Source organism: Orcinus orca, chromosome 2, assembly GCF_937001465.1.
Source record: "Orcinus orca chromosome 2, mOrcOrc1.1, whole genome shotgun sequence".
In the NCBI taxonomy this organism is placed as follows: domain Eukaryota; kingdom Metazoa; phylum Chordata; class Mammalia; order Artiodactyla; family Delphinidae; genus Orcinus; species Orcinus orca.
In genome coordinates this window covers 5,457,588-5,471,050 of record NC_064560.1, presented here as the reverse complement: position 1 = coordinate 5,471,050, position 13,463 = coordinate 5,457,588, and the positions used below count along the sequence as shown (strand labels likewise).

The window sequence follows — 13,463 nt, the reverse complement described above, 5'->3', positions numbered from 1 at the left end:
TTGAATTTATAACAGGACCATGGTGGGTTATAAACCTCAGCATAGCCATTACCGCTGACATTATTTTAAAATGCTGGGAATACATAAAATAGAAATGGTTAAAAACAGTCAAGTCAAAATAAACACAAAACAAATTTACCACTAGATGGCACTGTTTCTCCTGCTTAAACGATTTTAGTAAAATTTAGTAAAATTTTAAAGCCAAAAGAAACCAGAGAGTTGAGTGATCTAATCCCCTCATTTTATAGAAGAGCAGATTTGCCAAGTTTTAGGTAATGTACCTTTTCTGGTAAACAAGTTAAAATTTTATAACCATTGCTGCCTCTATAATCACGTTATATTGGCAAGCATTTTTATTCTATGTACTGTGTGCCAGGCCTCCAACCAAGGTTCTGTGTATACAGGGATGCATAAAGCACTTTCCAGACACTAATTTGACTCACGAATAATGAGAGGGAGAGATTCATAAATTAAATATATGTGTGTGTGAATTATACATAAAATAGAGAAACGTAAGTGCTACAGGAGAAAAATTCAATGTATCAGGGTAACCCAGATGATCGAGCCAGGACAAACCTCACACGGACATTTGAACTGGTATTTGAAAGTAAGTAGAGACCTTCCAGACCTAGAAGAGAGGAAGGGCATCCCACCCTGATGGACAAGGTATGGAAGGCCACGGAAATAAAAACGGCCTGGCATGTGTCAACACCTGCTCACACGGTGACCAACCTGGAGATCAGGGTGAGAGAACAGAGATGGGACTGGGAAAGTTCACTGGGACAAGACTGACGTTTCCCACACTTCACGCGAAGGACTTTGTATCTTCTCCTACGTGAGCTGTAAGATCTGATGTGGGTTTTAAATAGGTGACTGGTCAGGACGATAGAAGGAAATGTCCTACATGCCCGGCCTCGAGCTGGCGTTTGCATTAGTTCACTCACTGCTACCATAAAACTTCTCCTAATGGAGCTGAAATAAGACAGCTGACGGAGGCTCCTGGCCTTCTGTGTAACCGAGGCCAGGATTTTCTTCCCCTGCTCTCCCATCCCTGACGCCTCCACCATGACCTTGAGCAGGGTGGCTTTATAGAGAATGGCAGGAGGAACCCTAAGCAACGCTGCTGATGCGAAACCCTACGCGCACTAGGAGGTAAATGGTGCCGGGACCGGCACCGTCACCAGCCGCTGCGTAGTGCCTTCCGGGAGCACACACTGCTGCCATGACGGCTTTGGGCCCGGGGCTTGAATTATGTCCTAAGTCTTAAGTCTTGTGGACGCAGATAAGTGCTGAGAGGAATTTTGTGTTTTCTCGGCTTGTAAACCTCTTTAACAGTGGCACATATTAGAATCTAGTTAAGGCCCAGAAGGAATTGCACAAATAATCTAGTGGAAGAGAGCCTCTGACTACACCTTCTGCCACATCCTCTCCTGTGCTCAGCCATCGACTGGAGCAGCTAAAGGAAGTAGGGAAGGACATTTTGGGGTTTTAATTTCTATGAACTTTTAATGCATGAAGGCAATAGGCTTTGATACTGGGCTTTAATTCTTTTTAAATTTAACTCCAGGGCTTCCCTGGTGGCACAGTGGTTGAGAATCCGCCTGCCAATGCAGGGGACATGGGTTCGATCCCTGGTCTGGGAAGATCCCGCATGCCGCGGAGCAACTGCGCCCATGAGCCACAACTACTGAGCCTGCGCATCTGGAGCCTATGCTCCGCAACGAGAGGCCACGACAGTGAGAGGCCCACGCACTGCGATCAAGAGTGGCCCCCGCTCGCCGCAACTAGAGAAAGCCCTTGCACAGAAACAAAGACCCATCACAGCCAAAAATAAATAAATTAATAAATAAATAAATTGAAAAAAAATTTAACTCCGTAATTTTAGACATTAGTTTCCTTAGGACTTTATCGTTTAACATTTCCCTGGGAATGTGATAACGGGAGAATTCTGATAGTCTTATTTGAAGCATCTCTACATTGCATCTCAGAGTGTCTTCATGAATTCTTTGATTGTACTGTGGGACTTCTGACAGGGTCCACTGGACAGCAGGCCTGGGCATAATTTGGGATGAGAATGAGAGCAGAGAGTGATTTTTTAGGTTTGGGGTTGAACTCTGATCCTTTACAGAAACTTTTTGGGAAAATGTTTTCTTGGTGCCAGTGATCTCAGGCAGGTCCCCTAAGGGGCAATGACGAGAATCACCTCTAACTGCAGGAATTTTTATATAACAATAAAAAGTAGTATTATCGTATGAAATCATTAATATTATTAATATGACTATTATGTAATCTCAATGCTCTTTTCCGGTGTCTGGCATATAGTAGGTGCTCAAATTAACATTTATGGAATGAATGAACAGTAGGTACTACCCCATAAGGATAAGGATCTGATGCCTCCATAACTGCTGACGCATCCCCAGGGATGGACAGCTCTCCTCCCACGGCCGATCACAGACTGAATGGTTAAGCCCAGTGGGTTAAGACAGAAGTTTTCCATGGGAACAGTACCATCCCCTAGGGAGTGTTTTGCACAAGTGTGGTGTTTTGGGCTCATCACAATAGTTTGAGGCTATAGCTGGCGTTTAGCACCTAGAAGCCACGCTGCGGAATCCCATCAAAATTCAGGACGCGTCTGCAAAGTGAAGATTTATTCTAGGTCCTACGTACCTATGAATGTCCCACCAGACATGTGTGTAATGAAACTGTTTAAAATTCTTTATCCCAGGACCTAAGCCCATTCTGTATATAAACACAAACATATTTTGCACAGTTTTAATATATACCAAATTTCCAAGAAGGCAACTATTGCGTAAGTTGAGGGAAGTCTGTAGTTTGTTCTGTTTAGAACCATTTGGTTTGAGTCTTCCACCATTCTGGAAATTCATATTGTGGACGGGCGCTGCTATTGGCATTTCAGTTGCAAACAGAGCTACCCCGTAGCACTTTAAATGTATGCCTGTGCATTGCCACAAGTCCACATATTAGAAGAATCTGACTGCTTTATCTAGTGACTTAGCATAGCTGTATCAGAGCATTTACATATTGAAATACACAGTATTCTACGGGCTTTCCTTTTATTTCTCCTTTTCATTGTATTTAGCATAATTATAAATTGAAATTATGTATATGGCTAGGCTATGGCATAGATGACCTTTCACTTCAGATGGTCAAAGAATCATTAGAAAATACTGGCTATTCCAAGGGGCACTGATTGCATTGAGAAGAAGCTGGGCAGTGCTAGGCAGGAGGCGCCTCCTTTCTGCCAGTTCCCACGTTCGCTGGCACAGCAACGTCGGCTACGGTCCTGGTCGGGAGCCCCCGCTGCTGTCTCACTCACTGTGCTCCACAGAGCAACGATTGAACTGCTGGGCATACGGCAGGCAGCTCCCGCCCCTCCTTACCCCCCTCCCCATGGTGGCCAGTCTCCCGCACCCCACGGGAAGCACACTTCTGTGCTGTTCCTCTGAAACCCAGCTCAGCCATCCATCCAGTAAGCCCTTCTGAACCCCGGAGTAACGTCACTCATACCCTCTTCTGCTCTACTTTTCGGTGTCGTTCATGTTCATTGGCTTTGTCATGTTGTCAGTCTCGTCCACTTACAGCTCCGTGAGGAAACTTATCTCACAATGCCTGGCATACAATCATGTCACGTGACTCTTCATGGAATGCATGTGATGTCCATTTCAACAGCAGTTGCTCAGTGAAATACACAATTCCCTATTTACCGCGTTTATCTTTTTGTTGTTGTTTTTTGTTTTTGTTTTTCACTTTGTTTTTTTGGCCACACTGCACGGCTTGCAGGATCTTAGTTCCCTGACCAAGGATTGAACCCAGGCCCTCAGCAGTGAGAGCATTGAGTCCTAACCACTGGACCACCAGGGAATTTCCCCACTGCAGTTATCTTAACGGCTTTCCAAGTCAACCCTTTCGAAAACAATAATGAATAATGGACTTGGCATGTTTTCACCTGTATATCTACCTACAGAATTAAATTAACTTTTCTAAAAAAGTGATTTGATTATAATCTCTAAGAAACAGTCTCAAATGAGTCAACTGTCCCATTTATCACAGAGAATCTCTTTAATAAAGGTACCTCCCGGCCTCACATTCCAAGAACTGCTCGGTGATCTGCCAGTTTAGTATAAGCTGGAGAAGTTGCCAACTGAGGGAAACTGCTTTCCCAAAAAGGAAAACAAAAGCAGATTTGAACAGAATTTCTTTTTTAAAAAAGGACATTTTATATTGAAGCTAGAGGATAACTCCTTGTTTTCAATATTGCTATGTCTATCCTAAATAGCTTGAGGACATTTAGAAAATTAATGGTTCTTTTACTTATTTTTGTAATTTTTTTTGGCCACCCGACGCGGCTTGTGGGATTTTAGTTAGTTTCCCCCATCAGGGATCGAACCCGGGCCCTCAGCAGTGAGAACGTAGAGCCTGAACCACTGCACTGCCAGGGAACTCCCAATAGCTCTTTTGATTATATTATCAAATCAGACATAGAAATGAATCTTGCAAATAAATCCAATCAGCCCTTCCCCTGGCAGGACCATATTCTAAACATCCCACATGAATTTGTATTTGTAATAATGTATATCTAACTTAATTATTCATCATATTTTTTAAAAAGGAGATTCTATAGCCCTCATATTACCCAAAGGGGGAAAAAGGAAAGAAATTTATTTACAAATTATATGTCAGGCACAGTGCTGAATACTCTCTATGCTCAAAACAGCCTTGCAAGATTGGTACGGTTACGCTGGGTTTGAGTCCATATTACCTGCCTCAAAAGCCTGTTACTCTTCTGTAAAATCAAGGTAGTGCTCAAATAGTCTTGAACCTCAGCTCACTGCTGCTCTGGCCCCTTTGGTCTCATTTCAGACAAGAAGAATTCAACCCGAACGGACATTCCTTGTTATCTGCAGTCCTTCCTGAACTCCCTCTGATCTGGCTTCTGTGCCAACACTTTATTTAAATGGTTGTCATCCTATCTAATGAATTTTTTCTTTATCTTCACCTTTCTTGGCTTCTAATTTACAACTTAATAGCACTGACCGTGCATCCTTGGTAAAGAGTTTTCTCCCTCGCCTTCCATGGTAACTGCATTATTCCTGGTTTGTCCATGTCTTCCAATGACGCGTCTGTTTCTCCTCCTGCCTCTGCTTTGTCCTCTCTGGCTGCCTCACGCTGTACCTTTCCTGGAGTTGAGTGGGAGCCAGGCCTTCTAGCGCCATGCAGCCTCTCTCAAAGACAGCATCTCTCTCCTGATGTACGAAATGCTCTTTTGGGGCTTCCCTGGTGGCGCAGTGGTTGAGAGTCCGCCTGCCGATGCAGGGGACACGGGTTCGTGCCCCGGTCCGGGAGGATCCCACATGCCGCGGAGCGGCTGGGCCCGTGAGCCATGGCCGCTGAGCCTGCGTGTCCGGAGCCTGTGCTCCGCAACGGGAGAGGCCACAGCAGTGAGAGGCCCGCGTACCGCAAGAAATGCTCTTTTGATGCCTCCCGTCTGGGCTGCTGTCTTCTTGCTCAGGCTCCTCCCATTCTCTGCCCCGGGGAAATTTCACTTGTCTGCTCTGCTGTCACCCAGACTGAACCAATACTTAAAAACCCATGGCCTCCTCCTAAGAGTACTAACATTCTCAGGCCCAGACCAGGGATGGAACCCATGCCCCCTGCAGTGGAAGGGTGGAATCCTAACCACTGGCCCGCCCGCCAGGGAAGTCCCGGTACTGACATTCTTTTGGTCTTCCCAGCTTGGTTCTTTTCACAGTGAAAACGTAAGGCAGTCTATATGTAATGAAGTGCTCAAATGTGTATTTTTTCTATGACTTTTCCTTCTCTTACTTTTAAAACCAATTTCTGTAAAATTTAAGATAATTTTTGAACTTAAAAGTTTCTCTCACACCAAGGTTGTCATCTGCACCGTCTCTGTACCCTTCTTACCTAACGGTAACTTCTTTCTGGGGTCTTAACTCCAGAGTCTCCCCTGACCATCCACCCAGAATGCTGATTCCAGAGTCATCTTTCTTACATACTGCTCTCAACTTACCACTCAGTGGAAAACCCGCAATCACTCCTTATTTCCAGCTGCCTAAAATCTAAATGCCATTAGCCTGACTTTCAAGATCCTGTGCAATCTGGATACTTCTCCACTTAGCCAGTCTTCTTTCTTGTTCCGCTTTAACAATATTCTGCTCTGATAAAGCCAGCCTCTTCACTCTTTCCACTTCAATGCCTTTTTTGTATGTTCGCCTTGCTTAGAATGCCCTCCCTCCCGACTTGAATAAGTGTCCCCTCATTCTATGAAGTCTTTCTTGTTCACAGCAGATGATCATGAATCATCCTCCCTTTTAACCTTGCACATGGCTTCAAGCCTGTGCCCAATGCACTTGCATACTGACTCTCCTGAACTACCTAGTGTTGACTTGCATGTGTCATCCCTTAACTCTGCAATCAGATTTAAGCTCCTTGTGAGCGGAAATGCTGCTTTACTTGATGTCTTCCCCCAGGAGTGTAGCGGTCTACACTGGTTGATGTTCCTTAGCACTTTTAAGCTGAGTGCATATAGCCTGAGAGATGCAATGATTTAATATTAAAGAGTCATTTAAAAATGGAAACTTTTCTTGATTTACTTCTAATGGGACTTCAGAACTAAGATATTTTTCACATCTAAAAGTAATATAAGTAAATATACAAACTTTGAAAATAAAGTAAGGAGTGATGATTTGCATACAGACACTGTCATTTATTTTAGACTTTGCCAAAGATCCTTTGAGTACCTCTTTCCACACAACCTATCTTCCCATAGATCATCTCTTGACAAGGCTTGGAGGAACAGTAAATCTTAAAGCTAATGTTAGAAGCTGCACAAACATGTTGAGTCATTTGTATTAAAGATTATTTTGATGTGAAGATAGAGCATCTGCAATATTATACATTATATCACTGAAGAAAAGGTCATTTTAAAAATTATCAGCGGGGCTTCCCTGGTGACGCAGTGGTTGAGAGTCCGCCTGCCGATGCAGGGGACACGGGTTTGTGCCCCGGTCCGGGAAGATCCCACATGCCGCGGAGCGGCTGGGCCCGTGAGCCATGGCCGCTGAGCCTGCGCGTCTGGAGCCTGTGCTCCGCAACGGGAGAGGCCACGACAGTGAGAGGCCCACGTCCAGCAAAAAAAAAAAAAAAAAAAAGAGAGAGAGAGAGAGCTCTTCTGTAAAAATTATCAGCACTCACAACTTTCAGGACTTCCTGTGTGGTACAAACTGGAATACACCATGAAAAAGTCTGTATTAGAAGACTCTGTTAAGAAACATAATAGCCTTACCTTGACGTAATCATAAATGCATCTTTGCAAACTAGTTGCTGCCTCCAGAGCAAATGTGTTGAAGGTGAGTCTAATTAGTTTGTTTACAGGGGCAGTCATGAACCATATGCAGTTTAAATTCTTGTCATATCTTCCATTCGAATCAGAATCAGGAGAGGCAAAGGTACCATCTGAACGTGTCAGATAACCACCACATCCTTGCTGAGGCCCTGTGTTCAAAAAAAAAAGACACATCACGATGCAGAGCAAAGAGACTGGAACTGAAATTTTATGAGGAGGGTTTTTAAAAATAATATCGTTTCTTTTTTCTGTCACACTTTGATGAACATTATCAGACTGCTGCCCCTCATCTTAGTTTCTTCGCTATTATTTCCTCTTCAACCACCAATCCACCAATCTCTACCAGCTCACATCTAGCTGCCTAGAAAAGTGGGTAAACAGATAGGGTTCTATATGCATTTTTGGAACTCTTGATGGGATTTATTGGAGCTTTTTCCTATTCTTGAAAAATCCAATTTTATACAAAGTATTTTGCATAAAAAAACTGATGGAAACTGTGAACCCGTTTTACCTTTATGTTCTGCTTTTATGAACGCTATCAGACTGAAAACTGAAATTAAGAAGACTTTACCCAACATCCCAAGAAAACTGGTTCTCAACAAATCTTTTATTTAAATAATCTGGTAGAAGGAGGATGAGAGGCATATAACACTACAATCCACTTTATATTGAACTGTACTCTGCATTTGAATTTTTTCTTTTCCAAAAATAAGGGGAAGCTGAAGAAGAGGAACTTTAGTGGAGAAAAATATCTACTTTGAAATAAAAACTCTGAAATTCAGAATAAAAATACAAAAGAGAGATAAAGAATACTCTCAATACTCAACTATGAAAAAAAATACGGCACAAACTCCTCAGAGCACGGGATTTAGTTTCTTCCACTCCACAGCCTAAGGTGATGCCTTGGTAAGGAAGAAAAACTTCACTGACAATTTCGAAAGATATACATGAGGATGAATTAAGCTCAGAACAGCCCTGGTAGGAATAGAGATGAAATAGGCGTTCAAAAGAGTATTCATAAAGCTTGCATTCTACACAAACGTGCGTCATTGCAAGTTCCGCAGTTAAATTCACAGTCTCATTCCATTTACTTGATCTGTTAAAAGTGAAAGGGTTGATTTCAACATTAGGGGGCGCTATGATTCAGGAAACGCTCTTGGCAGGAAAGGCAAACAATGGCTGCCGACCTCGGATGCAAAGGATATCAAATGCGCGGAGCGTTTTCCAGGATAGGTGCCTTACTTAGGAGGTCAGGCTAACCTGTCATAGCTTCTAAGTCAAGTAAAACTACAGAGTATTTGCACAGTCCGAAGTTTCCTGGAGTTGAAATGCTTCCGAAGGCCCAGTTCCTGACATATCCATAGATGGCATCTAGAACAAAATTATTCTGAAACCAAAGCAATGCTCATGACTCTGCTCCTATGAAACAGGCCTGCAAGATGAAGAAGTGGGGTTTGCACAGTTTTCACTCCAGTGTGGACTGATTGCTACCTAAGGCAACCACTTAAGCTTACTGACATGCCTAGCAGGGAAGAACAATTACTCAGGGTATTAATGAATTGAGAAAATTATTTATCTATTAAATATTGCCAAGGAAATACATTTAGTATTTTTTAAAATAATTTTGATCGGAGTATAGTTGATTTACAATGCTGTGTTAGTTTCTGCTGTACAGCAAAGTGAATCAGTTATACACATCCACATGTCTACTCTTTTTTAGGTTCTGTTCCAATATAGGTCATTACCAAGTACTGAGTAGAGTTCCCTGTGCTATACAGTAGGTTCTTACTAGTTATCTATTTTTTTATTTAGTACTGAGATGGGAGAAGATGAATGGTAGTCTAATAGCAGTGGTAAGTCGTAAATCAACAATAATGATACAATTTAGAAAATGATAGGTGCCATGAAAGAGGCAGGAAAAGTCTTGTGAGTTTTGCAAGAAAGGGAGATTACTTCAGGCTAAGAGGACCTAGAATGTTCAAGGCGGAGGTGACAGTTGATCTGCATCTTAAAGGATAAATAGGACGAGACCATGTAGACTTGCCTGGTATTGGCAAGTCCAGGTTGAAAGACCTCGTAACCAAAGGTTAAGTGGACAAGAATTTACACGTATAGAATTTGACCTTTAGACTTTATTCTCTGGGTAATAGGGATCCACTAGAAAGGTTTTTGATCAGAGGAGAGGTAGGGTCAGAATGAATGCACTTTCTCGTCAAGTCTGACCTAGAGATGCATCTGGTAGTCACGTTTACACATAAGGGAGGGCCTGGAGGAGATGAAGCCAGGCCCAAGGACACCGCTGTGGTCCAGGCTGGCGGAGGCAAGGGGCAGTGCAGAGCTGGAGGTCTGCATGTAGGAAAACCAGACCACTGGGCTTTATTCTACTGACGCATCAGCTGCAAAAACTAAATGCTATTTTTAAAAATTCAAGCTATATGTTTTATCAGCCCTTGCTTATTAATTGTTGCTACTAAGTTAATAAGGGCAGAATGACAATTGTACTGGGCACCAAGAGTGCCATTATACACACTCAGTAGACGAGACTACTGCTGCAGCTATTATTGCTACTACTGCTACTAACGCCCTAAGACAGAGATACCCTCCCTTCAGGAAACCCAGAGCAAGGATCTGCAGATCGCTGGTGTGCACTGGCATAGACTGAGTGGGAGACTGCATGATTCCTAACTTTTCAGAATCTCTCTTTCCAGGGCCCCAGAATGGACAGAGTACAGTAAGTCCCCTACATACGAAACTTCAAGTTGCAAACTTTCAAAGATGCGAACGTGCATTGCATCAACGTCAGGTGTGAGCGAAATGGCAGCTTGCCCTCCATCTCCTATTGCTGTGATCCTTCAGCTCTACCATCTCCCACCTCCTCTCCCTCCTCCAGTCAGTAACTCTTCTTGCCTGTTCACTCAATGCCAGCCTCTGGACGCCAGCTGTTGTGCTGTACTACTGTGCTTTTCAAGGTACTGTGCTGTAAGATTAAAGATGTTTCATTTTTTGTGTTTTTTTAATGTATTATTTGTGTGAGAAGTATTATAAACCTATTACAGTACAGTACTACATAGCTGATTGTGTTAGTTGGGTACCTAGGCTAACTTTGTTGGACTTACAAACAAATTGGACTTACGAATGCATTCTCGGAACAGAGTTCACTCATAGGTAGGTGACTTAGCTGTATATTTTCTGTCACTTGATGTTAGGTTTCACCATATGACTTGCTTGAGACAATGGAATATTAATGGTCATGGAGTAGGAAGAGGCCTTAAATGTGCTTATGTTTTTTGGCTTGGAGTTTTGTCCTCCTGTGATCCACCAAGAGCTCACACCCTGGGTACCTGTGTGGAGAGCAGACCTGACTCCAGGCTGTACTGTAGGCCAAGCACAGTCAACCTGCATCCTGGAACAGGCAGGCAAACTGGCCTGCTGACCCATAAGTGATAAAAATAATATTCTAGGTATAAGCCACCGCATTTTGGATCATTTGTTATACAGCATTATTGTGGCAATAGCTGACAAATACAAAAATAGCTTTTTTGAATTATCAAACTATAATAGAGCACATTGATGAACTCATAAAATATACATACAAGTAAAAAAATAAAGGAGAACTAAAATTATCATCAGATAGTCCTGGCTAAAATAGTCAAATAACTGAAGTATAACATTATATGAGTGAATTATACAACTCATATTCTATATGAATAATATTATATGAATAAATAGTCAAATAAAAGATGTCCATGTCCATCCCTGGACAACCGCTACTTGGACAGGTGGTGGCTGGCTAGCTGTACTTTCAGATAACAATCGGCCTGACTTCAGGCATTTTCCTGTTCCCCAGTGAGCCAGCTAGGGCTTCAGGCTGTAGCTGAATGTAGTTGAAGGAAGCGGCACTGAAGCACAGGAAACAGAACACAAATGCATTTAAGGCTGGTTCCTTAGGGAAATGGGAGTTCCATAATCCTTTCTTTGAGTAAATCTTGCTGTGATTTTCAAAGCTACAGTAGACAGCTGCCCTAAAGCAGTGAATTCATTTAAAAAGTTCAACTAAGCTTCAGATGAACATGTCTTGTCTTTTTTGCTAAAAGTGAATTGGAGTTATTATTCTCTACTCCCTAACCTTAAACATGCACCACCTTTTAAGTATCATATTTATATCTGCAAGGAAAACATTTCTTAATGGCTTTTGTAACCTGAGTTATGTTTTTCTGTTTGTTTTCAGTAATGTCACTCAATTTGCCTCACTTTAAACATCCTAATTTGAGACCCAGCCTAATTTAACTTAGAATGTGTACTTAGTCTGGTAATATTTGGGAAGCATAAAACTGAAATACTAAAAGAAAGGTAATCTCAGCAGTTAATCAGGAGCTATAGTCACAAGTAAAAGAGCAATGCAATGTATAAAGAACTCGGGAAAATTATATAATTAACTTTTAATTTATTTTGCATTGTTTTGGTATTACTGAAAACACCCTATGTATGCATTAATAGTCTTATGGCGTTTCATGAAAATCATTCTCACCAACTTTGAGATTTTAAAAATGACTTATTAAGCAATATATAATGATATAATCATGTCAACTGATGCAAGAAGAGGATGTGACAAAATCCAACACACATCATGACATAAACTCTCAGCAAACTAGGAATAGAAGGGACTTTTCTCAACTTCATTAAGAGCATCTACAAAAACCATATAGCTTACATGATACTTAATGGTGAAAAACTAAATGCTTTCTTCCTAAGGTTAGGAACAAGGCAAGGACATTTTTCTCACCACTATTCAACAAAGTATTGGAAACTCTTGCCATTGTAATAGACAAGAAAAAAAAATACAGACTGGAGAGGAAGGAATAAAATTGCCACTATCTGCAGATGCAGAAAATCCCAAGGAATCTACATAAAAATTCCTAGATTAACAAATGAGTTCAGCAAGAATCCAGGATGGAAGAACAAGGCACAAAAGCAATCACATTTCTATAAACTCACAATGCATGTGTGGAAACCAGAGTTAAAAATACAATTGCTCTAAAGAAAATAAAATACTTAGGTATACACTTACTGAAATGTATACAGAACTTGTGTGCTGAAAGTTACCAAGTGATGAAAGAAATTCAAGACCTAAATAAATGGTGAGACGTACGTATTCACGGACTGGAAGACTCAGCCTAGTAAAGATGCCAGTTATTTCCCAGATGATGCACAGCTTTCATAGTAATTCCTACCAAAGCCCCAGCAAGATTTTTCTGTTGACTTAAAAAAGCTTATTTTAAAACTGTGGTACGTCAAGACAATAGAATATTATTCAGGGCTAGAAAATGAACTATCAAGCCATGAAAAGACATGGGAGCAACTCAGTGCATATTACCAAGTGAAAGGAGCCAATGTGAAAAGGCTACATACTGTACAGTTCCAACTAGATGACATTCTGGAAAAGGCAAAACTAATGAGACAGTAAAAGAATCAGTGGTCGCCAGGGGTTGGGGGGAGGGAGGGAGGGAGGCATGAACAGCCAGAGCACAGAGGATTTTTAGGGCAGTGAAAATACTCTGTAAGATACCATAACGTTGGATGCACGTCATTACACATTTGTCCAAATCCATTGGATGTACAACACCAGGAGTGAACTGTGACTCAAACTATGGCTGTTGGGTGGTTATGATGCTTCACTGAATATCATCAGTTGTAACAAATGTCTCACTCTGGTGGGGATGTGGTCAATGGTGGAGGCTGTGCACGTGAGGGGCGAGGGCATAAGGGGAATCTCTGTACCTTCCCCTCAATTTTGCTATAAATCTAAAACTGCTGTAAAAAATAAAGTCTTAATAAAAACCAACCAACCAACCAAAACAAAACAAACAAACAACTTATTTTAAAATTTACATAGAAAGTCACAGGCTCTTGAATAGTTAAAACAATCTTGACAAAGAAGAATAAACTGGAAAGGATCGGGCTTCCCTGGTGGCGCAGTGGTTGAGAGTCCGCCTGCCGATGCAGGGGACACGGGTTTGTGCCCCTGTCCGGGAAGATCCCACATGCCGCAGAGCGGCTGGGCCCGTGAGCCATGGCCGCT

The 13,463-nt window shown here is 42.0% G+C and overlaps 1 protein-coding gene across 1 annotated transcript in view; it reads right to left on the bottom strand.

Annotated features, from left to right (window-relative positions):
* Positions 1 to 13,463, bottom strand: part of CUBN (cubilin) — a 266,372-nt gene that overhangs the window by 16,027 nt on the left and 236,882 nt on the right. The window contains exon 60 of the mRNA XM_033403470.2: positions 7,325 to 7,533. Coding sequence (XP_033259361.2) covers positions 7,325 to 7,533 — 209 coding nt within the window. The remainder of the gene's footprint in view (positions 1 to 7,324; positions 7,534 to 13,463) is intronic.